Source organism: Cervus canadensis, chromosome 2, assembly GCF_019320065.1.
Source record: "Cervus canadensis isolate Bull #8, Minnesota chromosome 2, ASM1932006v1, whole genome shotgun sequence".
In the NCBI taxonomy this organism is placed as follows: Eukaryota; Metazoa; Chordata; class Mammalia; order Artiodactyla; family Cervidae; genus Cervus; species Cervus canadensis.
The window spans coordinates 111641713-111651982 of NC_057387.1; the positions used below are offsets into that span (position 1 = coordinate 111641713).

General features: G+C 46.3%; 1 protein-coding gene across 8 annotated transcripts in view; it reads left to right on the forward strand.

The window, feature by feature from the left end:
• Positions 1 to 8720, forward strand: part of LRRFIP1 (LRR binding FLII interacting protein 1) — a 160538-nt gene extending 151818 nt beyond the window's left edge. For 7 of the 8 annotated variants that reach the window (XM_043462130.1, XM_043462132.1, XM_043462126.1 and 4 more), the window contains 5 exons: positions 1068 to 1117; positions 3210 to 3327; positions 4395 to 4474; positions 5983 to 6087; positions 7860 to 8720. In XM_043462130.1, coding sequence (XP_043318065.1) covers positions 1068 to 1117; positions 3210 to 3327; positions 4395 to 4474; positions 5983 to 6087; positions 7860 to 7970 — 464 coding nt within the window. In that variant the 3' untranslated portion in view covers positions 7971 to 8720. Of the gene's footprint in view, positions 1 to 1067; positions 1118 to 3209; positions 3328 to 4394; positions 4475 to 5982; positions 6088 to 7859 lie in introns of those variants that run through there. The other variant, XM_043462129.1, reaches the window with a different exon arrangement.
• Positions 8721 to 10270: the final 1550 nt, after the last annotated feature.

Genomic DNA, 10270 nt, shown 5'->3' on the forward strand with positions numbered 1-10270 from the left:
GGAGCCTCAGGCCAGGAGTCGGTCTGACTCAGACAGCCGGGTTTAGGCAAACAGTGAGCGCAGTGGTCGGGGGTGCGGCCCGGGGCCTCAGGAAAGCTGTTGGGCCGGGGTCCTCATCTGTAGAGGGGCAGTGAGGCAGCAGTGCCTCCCCGTGGGGCTTCGTGGGCGGCGGTGCGAGTCGCCGGGGCGCACCACGTCACACACTGGCATCCATCATCACCTCATCCTGATTTTGCCTGGAAAAACTGGTGTAGGGTGTTGCCCCTGAAACCCGCCCCAGTCTTTGTTTCCCCCTCTGTACTCTGGAGACTGTATTCCTCGATGCCCCTTCACAGAGATGTTGGGGGATTTCTGGGTGCTTCAGTTCAGCTCAGTCGCTCAGTCGTGTCCGACTTCACGACCCCACACCAGGCTTCCCTGTCCTCCTCCGTCTCCTGGAGCTTGCTCCAACTCTGGGTGCTTACATACATGCAGACTTCTGTGTCTGGGGGGAGGAATGGCGGAAACCTGAGCTATGACTTTGTCCGCCCGCAAAAGATGAGCAGTGCCTCACAAGTGGGTTAGCTGGTGTGTCATCAGCACACTTAGGGGCCGTAAACAACTCTGATGTGGGTGCGTCTCTGAGAGAAATGAATAAGATACACACGTCTGGGGTAGAAACTCGGAAAGTCCAGGCTAATGAAAATACTGGTTATATCTGGTCATGATTCTCAGTGTGTTTGTAATACCTTGCTAATGATGTTAAACCGTGAAGCCTGTGAGATCTTGTGTTGCAGTGTGGTTTGGCCTTAGAGCTCTTGCATGCTAACCCAAAGTAGAAGATTAGCCTGCTTGCATGCAGCCGGATACTGCCCTACGAGACAAGCATGTGTGGGAGGTTGACGCGGCTCAGCCCTCCCTTGGCTGAATTCCTCCCCATCCTGTCTGTGGCCTCATTCACTGTGGTACGTGCGTAATACCCTCATCATCAGTTTCACTAACCCCAGTGCTCATTCTGTGGTTTAGCCACTTGCTGAAAGGGGCATTCACCGAGTCACCTAAACCTGTTATCTTTCTGATTTCTTTAGATATTAGGTTGAAAAAGCTTGTTGATGAACGGGAATGCTTACTGGAACAGGTAACAATCTTTTTTTTATTATTACTTTTTGAGTTCTGGAATGGGGCACCTAAAACCGGGATCCTTCCCACTCTAGCTTCTTGCTTCATCAGGAAACCCCTGATACATCATGCCTGAAAATAATTATCAAGCCAACCAGTGTTCTTAATGTTTTTATCCAAGTAAGACATCAGAAGTCATACTGGACTTATGGGACATGTGTCCCAGAGATTCAAGGCCATGTTCTGAATTTGGCACACTTTACATGAATTGCTGCTTAAATAAAAGATTTGGGTAGAAGACCTTGAATAAACATTGAGAGGCAAGGGTGTTCCTGAAACATTCCAACACCCTTCCTTTTCTACCTGCTCATAAAGGTCAGTTTTGAGGCTTCCCTGGTGGTCCAGTGGTTAAGAATCCATCTTCCAACGCAGGGGGTGCACTGTCAATCCCAGGTCGGGGAATTAAGGTCCCATATGCAAAAGTCTTTTTAAGTCAGTTTTGTAATCTCTCAGTGATCAGCACCCCTCTCTGGCAGGTATTTCTTGCTTATAGCTGATCCAAGTTATTTTCACTGCTGTTTACCTACCTTGATCTCTTCTGCCTCAAGAAATCCTACACAGTGGCATGCCTTGGTCTTTTTCATAGTGGGATAGTGAAAGTCACTCAGTCATGTCCGACTCTTTGTGGCCCCATGGACTATACAGTCCATTAGATTCTCCAGGCCAGAATACTGGAGTGGGTAGCCTTTCCCTTCTCCAGGGGAATCTTTCCAACCCAGGGATCGAAACCAGGTCTCCCACATTCCAGGAAGATTCTTTGCCAGCTGAGCTACCAGGGAAGCCCTTTTTTATTATTAAGAAATTATTCCACAATCACTTTCTAAGGAAAATCGACTCTTCTCATTTTTCCCTCGTAAGCCTAATCAGCGGTATCTGCCTCACTTTTTTCAAGTTTTGAAGATTTCTTTCAAAATTGGGTAAACCACTAAATGTGGTGAGAGGATTCTCTTGAAGGGTCTGTGATCTTCTGTAAACCTGTGTCCGTGGTAATTCTGTACTTGCTTTCCAAAGCAGTATGCACCGATGGTCTATATCAATGTTTGTTCTGCCCCTGTCAGTGGCGGTGGGGAGGACTTCCAAAAAGTCTGCAGAGATTGGAGGGTAACAGGACCAGGGCTGGGAGACTCCCCATTGCACAACAGAAAATTCCACACACAACACACACATACACACGTGGCTGTTAATTGCAATCCCAACTACCCTAGGTGTCTCTCAGAGGGAAGAAGGCCATGTAGAGGTCAACCCCTTGAAGGTGGCAAACCTGCAACCTGATGGGGTTCTGTTGGGGACAGTGCTTCTATGCCTGGAAGGCTCCTGGTGGCATATCTGTCTTTTTAGTGAATAAAGCAAACATAATTGTATACAGATTTACGAACTTGTAGATAAATACTTGGGCTTCCCTGGTGGCTCAGCTGGTAAAGAATCTGCCTGCCAAAGCAGGAGATGCAGGTTTGATCCCTGGATTGGGAAGATCTCCTGGAGTAGGAAATGGCAATCTGCTCCAGTATTCTTGCCTGGGAAGTCCCATGGATAGAGGAGCCTGGTGGGCTATAGTCCAAAGTGTCGAAAAGAGTCAGACATGACTGAGTGCACATGCATACATAGATAAACACAAACCATCTTATGGAAAAATCTCCTGAACTCAAGAGGAATTTCAACCTGAGATAATTTTTCACCCAGTGTTACAAAATAATGCATGCCTGATACTGTAAATATAGTCTCATTTTCATCCATTATACTATTACTTTCAAAGAAGAGTGCTCACTGGTGGAAGGTTTTTCATTTATGTATTATTTGGGTTTGTTTCTTGACAAACAAATCAAAAGAGAGAGACTCCCCATCTTCCCGGTGGGTTGTAACATTTTACTGTATTTCTCTCCTGCTTCTTTACGTAACCCTTCAGCTTAGAGAAATGCGAAATGATGGCAGGACAACATCAGATTGTACTTGTGGGACATGGGGTTTGATTTGACATGCTCCTTCCTTTCTGATAGGCTCTAGTCTCATTTAAAATAGAGAAATTAATGTACTTTATTGGTGGATGTTTTCAGATTAAGAAACTCAAGGGGCAGCTGGAAGAGAGACAGAAGAATATCAGATTAGACACTCTGCACCCGGAAGATGGTGTCTTACAAAATGGGACGGACGTGCACGTGATGGATCTACAGAGTAAATGTCAATCCTCATATAGAAGGAATCCCTTAGCCATGTGCGGTTTTTATTGTACTGGTGCAGGCGGAGAAAACTATCATGGCAAGGAGTGGCCAGTGTTCCCCCACGTCCTCCCAGAAGCCCTTGAGTAGAGAAGCAGAAAGCTGTTTCTTTGTGGGCTAGGACAAGGAAGGGCAGTGGGCAGGACAAGCATGCTTCTGTCTGAGCCTAGGAAACAGAACAGGTGCCCAGAATGAGCACCAGGGTACCACCAGATGACTTGCTGCTAGAAACCACATTTGCTCTGCTGGATACAGTCTTCGGATCTGCTGACTGTATGGGGGAAGTCAGAAGGTATTTTTCCATGCCAGTAAACTGACTAGGAAATGGCAATCTGCTCCAGTATTCTTGCCTGGGAAACCCCATGGACAGAGGAGCCTGGCGGGCTAAAGTCCAAAGTGTTGCAAAGAGTCGGACGTGACTAAGCATGCTCCCACAGATAAACACTAAAACTATGTATGGAAAAATCTCCTGAACTCAAGAGGAATTTCAACCTTAAAGATAATTTTTCACCCAGAGTTACAAAATAATGCATGCCCGATACTGTGAATGTATCAGTGAAGAGCTGACTCTTTGGAAAAGACCGAAGTGCTGGGAAAGATTGAGGCCAAGAGGAAAAGGGGATGACAGAGGGTGAGGTGGTTAGATAGCATCACTGACTCAATAGACATGAGCCTGAGCAAACTCCAGGAGATACTGAAGGACAGGGAAGATGGAGGGCTGCAGTCCATGAGGGTGCCAAGTCGGACATGACTTAGCGGCTGACCAACAGCAACAACAAAACTAGAAAGAGGCTTAAAGGGATAAAAGCATGCCCAGTCTCTCTGCCTCCTCCCCCTTCCCCCCACCGTTTGTCTTCTTTGCTCTAAGGTGCTCTCCGTGCGAGGTAAGAGCGCCTCCTCAGTTGTGGGGCCACAACAGGCAAGAAGATTACAAGGTTAAGGGCTTGGTTCCCAGTAACTATTGTTTTAACATTTTAAAAGCCCCGAGAGCTTAACAAATTTTCCTTCTCTTTCAACCTTTAGGGGATGCCAACAGACAGATCAGCGACCTCAAATTTAAACTTGCAAAATCTGAGCAAGAGATAACTGCATTAGAACAAAATGTACGTGCACACTTTTAAGCAATCACGGGCAGCCCAGCCGATGATTAACTGAAATTTTATATGCTAGAAAGAACTCACCCTTCAAAGGCTGAGAACAGAAAGAGGCAGAGAATTTTAGAGCCAAAAAAACGTCCAAAGGAGGATAAACAAGGCAGCAAGACTCTCCAAGCATTTCCCACAAGGAGAGAACATAGAGAGGGAAAGGTCATTGCTAGGATCTGGGCTGTTATAGGGCCGTCCCTATGGCTCCAACTGTAAAAAGTCAGCCTGCAGTGTGGAGACCCCGGTTTGATCTCTGGGTTGGGAAGAACCCCTGGAGAAGGAAATGGCAACCCACTCCAGTATTCTTGCCTGGAAAATCCCATGGATGGAGGAGCCTGGTGGGCTACAGCCCATGGGGTCACAGAGTCGGACACTTATAATCAATGCCAATCCTTTATCGGGCTTCCCTGGTAACTCAGAGGTAAAGAATCCACCTGCCAATGCAGGAGATGTGGGTTTGATCCCAGGGTCACGACGATCCCCTGGAGAAGGAACTGGCAACCCACTCCTGTATTCTTGCCTGAGAAATTCCATGGTCAGAGAAGCCTGGTGGGCTACAGTCCACGGGGTTGCAAAAGAGTCAGGCATGACTTAGAGACCAAACAACAACAATCCTTTATAAACAAAGTTAGTTGAAGAAAGTACCTAATGTGGCTGGGAAGTTTTCTTGAAAGTTCTTTAAAAAAAACAAAAAAAAATATGGTTAATTACCAAGCACTTGATGCAGGCGTGTCCCTCTTGCCTGGGTTTTCCCTCTTTCCCTCCCAGCCCGGGGCTCGCTCTGATCTCCTGATTTGGGGCACTCATACCTCTGGCATGCTGGGCCCTGGGACAGACTGTGTCCTAACTGAAGGGAAAAATAAAAACAGGTCCTCTTGCCCCCTCCATCGTGGGTATATGTGGCTGGAACTTCTGAGAATTTTTGTAGAAACGAAAATGAGAAGCCCACCTCCAAAGCAATGCATGTTTGGAAGCATGCCTTTGAGGGCAGCAGAATCCGTCTCCAGCCCCAGATGCCACCCCAAAGCTGCCTCCTGTCACCCCTCTCTGAGTCCCTTGTCTCTCTTCTCCCTTCCTGCTTCCTCACCCCCACCACCGCTGGGAGAGATCGGACGGGAGCTGAGGTCCTGAGGGAGCCGTTGTTTGCCAACCTGTTCTGCAGGATCGACCCTCATCAGAGAGGGTGGTGTCTCAGGGTCAGAACGGTGGGAACTGCACTTGGGACAAGGGTCAGAGAGGAAATGAGTCCCTGATATGTGCCAGTACTGGGTTGCTCGTAAGTGTGAACAAACAGCTTGTGTGGCTAGAACCTATGGGACAGCTCCATGTGCTAGATCATGATTCATGCTGCAGTGTCTTCTCTCCTTTTACTACTTTACACCCTTGGATCGCAAATATAAGCAAGCAGTTGGGGAGAGAAAACGGGCCTATCAATTTATACACATGATTTTTTCCTTTCCTTCCAGGTCATAAGGTTAGAAAGTCAAGTATCACGTTATAAACAGGCTGCTGAAAATGCTGAAAAAATAGAAGATGAACTTAAGGCTGAAAAACGGAAACTCCAAAGAGAGGTAAATTTTCTAGGTTATTTCTAGGAAAAGAATGGGTAATGATACTCTGGTTGGGAGAGCAGGGTGAGGATCTGCTGCCTGGAAATCTGCTGCTAAACCATTCATTGTTACGTCTTCCAGGTCACTCTGAAGGGCCTTGCTCACATCATAAAGGAAACTGTAGTTCAGTCGGTTAGGAGCTTAAATCAACCATCAGTCATTTTTCTGTCTACAGTGATTGCAGCTATCATGCTGCCACCCTCTGGGTTCCCCTGAAAAAATCCATCAATCTGTTTTTTGCTCGAGTGTGTGCTCAGTCGTTCCCAATCTCTTGCGACCCTGTGGACTGTAGCCCACCAGGCTCCTCCGCCCATGGGATTTCCCAGGCAAGAATAGTGGAGTGGGTTGCCATTTCCTTCTCTAGGGAGTCTTCCCAACCCAGGATCAAACCCATGTCTCCTGCCTCTCCTGCATTGCAGGTGGATTCTTTACCACTGAGCCACTGAGGAAGCCCAGTATTTTTTGGCTTTTAGGTGATTTTTTTTTTCCACTCTCTAGCTGCTCTGCTGTTCTCTTTCCTTTGATTTTCTACATCTCACACTAATATATGTGGGTTTACTGCTATTTTTTCTGCTTGAGATGTGCTGTGTTTCTTTGATCCGTGAGGTTTCTTTTCTAAATAAATGTTGGAAAATTTTCAACCACAATCTCCTTAAGTAACTCCTCTTCCCGGAGTCCGCCTTCCCCCTGGGACTCTGATCAGAAGATACCAGATCTGCTCATGGACCCCTCTGTATTTCTCTGCCATTTGTCTTTTCCATTTTCTGTCTCCTTACTTCCCAGTGTTGCAAAATGTACAGTTTTTAGAGATCTTCCAGCTCGCCTCCTTTTGTTTTCTGAAATATACTCATTCCTGATAGTTCCTTTGTTGATCATAGCCTCATTTCTTTAAAGATTTCATATGCAGCTGTTCTGTTTTCCACACTGACGACCAAAGCATGTTCAGTCTTTGAGGTCTGTTTCTGTTGTTTATTGCTTCTGTGACTCAAATGCTTTGTCCCATCCTGTCTTTGGTGTCTCGTAAGGTTGTGCTTGATTTGAATGTATAGGAATACTGCAGGCTCGCCTTGGGGAAATTTCCACGGAGGGACTTGCTTCTGTGTCTGCTGGTGAAAGCTAGGGCAGGGGAGTTTCACCTGTCTCAGAACCCCACCCAGCCGCCTGGAGGGTTTTGGATCAGAACCAGAACCGCAGACTCTGTTCCAACGATGCATGTCTCTACAGTCACAGGGCCGTGAACCCCCACCTTGGGGCGCCCCCACTCTGCACGCCGCCTGCTGGTCCAGGCAGCTCCCTACTGACGTGGCTTCTGCTGTGTCTCCCAGGCTCTATGGCCCTGGCTCCCGGGTATGACCATCCTGGCCTCAGGCATTCTCGCTTTGGTTTCTGGCTGCAGAATGCAGAAACCCAGCTGCACAGGGCTGTGGGGAGCACCTTCTCCAGCTGATCTGGCTCAGCACTTGATTGTGTGTGTGTTTGCCTCACCTTTTGTGAGACCACCAGGATCCCCAAGACTGTGCCATGTCTGGGTCTAGTTCCTGAGGGAGGGTCCCTAGTTTAGTTACTCATGAGGCCAGAACCTCGTGCCTTGTGTTACTTTTTAAATTAAGAAATATACACATACACACCTGTAGGTATGTGTGTCTTTTCAGGATCTTGGTGGGTTTGGGTCATCAGTGTGATTTTCAGTGGGGCTAGAATCAAAGCTTGCTGACTTTCACCTTTGTTTTCAGCTTCGCTCTGCACTGGACAAAACAGAAGAGCTCGAGGTGAGCAACGGCCACTTAGTGAAACGTCTGGAGAAGATGAAAGCCAACAGGAGCGTCCTCTTGTCCCAGCAGTGAAGGCCGGTTCTGAACAGGACACGGATGGGTGGGTGGAGAGCACGGGTTCTTAGGCTGGTCTCTTGCTGCCCAGGAGCACTGCTTCTTCACCTGCTTCTCAGAGAACACGTCGGGGAGCACCCTGCTTTTGCCTGGAGCCCCGGCAGCCATGAGATGCCTGTGTCTGCAGACTGAGACCCGGTTTGGGGCAGCCACTCTGCACCTGCAGGCTGTTTAATAAGCACAGTGGGCCATGGAGCTCTGTTTCCGACGGCGCGGCAACCTCTTCACGCCGTCTAAAGTGGTGATCGGAGTAAAGACAAAAGTGGGACTTGAGTTCTCTTTCCATGTGTCTTGCTGAACATTAAGGGGAAATGTTTCAGTGTTGGGACTTTCTTTCGTGGCTGAATCTACAATTTGAGCGACTTCAGTAGTATCTCTTAGTCTACGCTTTTCATACACAAAACACTGTGGAACCACAAGCCATTACCAAGCAAAACTCTTTCACTAGAAACAAGTGGATGGTCTAGAAGTAAAAGTGACCTTAAGAAGACTCTTTCCAGGCAACAATGAAGCTTTTCTAAGGGATTTTTGCATCAGTTCAATCAAAAGAATACTTTTTTCCAGGGTAATTAGGCAACAGCTTAACTGAAAAATGACAGCTTTTCATTCGCATTATTGAATCCTTATATTTGGAAAATTGAAGTTGTTAACTTCTTTTAAAGAATGTACTATTAGAAAAATTAAAAATTGAAATGTTGAGAGACTTCAGCAATGTGGTTTTTATTTTTCCCACTGAGAAAGAAGATCTTTATTTTGTACTAATTTTTCTGTATATTTTGGGCCAACTTTTCATTTTCTCAGCATTATCAAATCAACCCATATTTCTTTCCCTCTTTAAAAAAGAAGGTGTATTCACAGTGAATAGGAATAGAACACAATAAGAATCAACACTCTTAGGATAAAAAGTAAACTGAAAAAGTTACAGACCAGAGTAGAGACAACTCTAATATCTTCAAGGACAAAAGTAGAAGTCATTTTGGTACTGGCTGATTTCAGGTTATTCTTTGTATATGTTGGGTTTCATATAATGCTGGTTTAGTAGGCCAGCTTTCAGGGTATTAGCAAGTGCAAACCAAGATAATATCATCTGTAAGCATCCCTAGTGTTGACAGTTGGAGAGTGCTGAGGTAGGAGACATGAGTTGTGTGTATATAATTAAGAAAACATTCCCAACAAAGGTCCATCCCCAGAATTATCTGGATCTGGGGTACACAAGGCTGCATTTCATTGGGTAAGAGAAATTTGGTCTCCTTGTGCCAAGAATATTTAAAGTGCTATCTGCATGAAATATTCAAATAAAGACATTGAGGTATTATAGGAGTACATAGAAAAAAATCATCTGAGCAGAATCAATCTGTTGACACCAAGCAGATGTGTTAATGTGTGCTAACAGAAATGACCCCCACGCCTGAGATGCACAATACAATACAACAGTAAGATCTTGCCTGATGAAACAGGGAAAGCGAAATGTAGTCAACACAGTAAGTCAAAGAGGAAGGCTGAGTTCCATTTAGGCCTCATCAAGTTTGAGAAGCTAAAGAAACAAAAAAAACAACTGTGTGATGGAGGAGTGATTACTTCCTGACCACTCTGTTTAAAACTGCCAGCCTTCAACAATCCCCATTCCCTTTCCTAACTCATTTTTCTCAACTTATTGTCTAAGAAACAAGAGATCTCATTTTATTGACCAGCTCTCATTGGACTTCCCTTGTGGCTCAGCTAGTAAAGAATCCGCCTGCAATACAGGAGACCTGGGTTTGATCCCTGGGTTGGGAAGATCCCCTGGAGAAGGGATAGGCTACCCACTCCAGTATTCTGGCCTGGAGAATTCCATGGACTGTAATAGTCCGTGGAGTTGCAAAGAGCTGGACACGACTGAGCGACTTTCACTCCCACTGGAATGTAAGCTCCGGGATGGCAGGGAACTGAGTATGGAACTCAGGAAAGAGACCTGGGTGAAGGTGTAGATTTAGGAGTCATCAGCGGAGAGGGGATTTTTCAAATCTTGGGACTAGACTTGCCTAGTTGTTGTTCAGTCACTAAGTCATATCCAACTCCTCGCAACCCCATGGACTCCAGCACTCCAGGATTCCCTATCCTTCACTATCTCCCGGAGTTCACTCAAACTTGTAGACTGAATCGATGATACTATCCAACCATCTCATCCTCTCTTACCCCTTTCTCCTCTTGCCCTCAATCTGTCCCAGCATCAGGATCTTTTCCAATGAGTTGACTCTTCAAATCAGGTGACCAAAGTA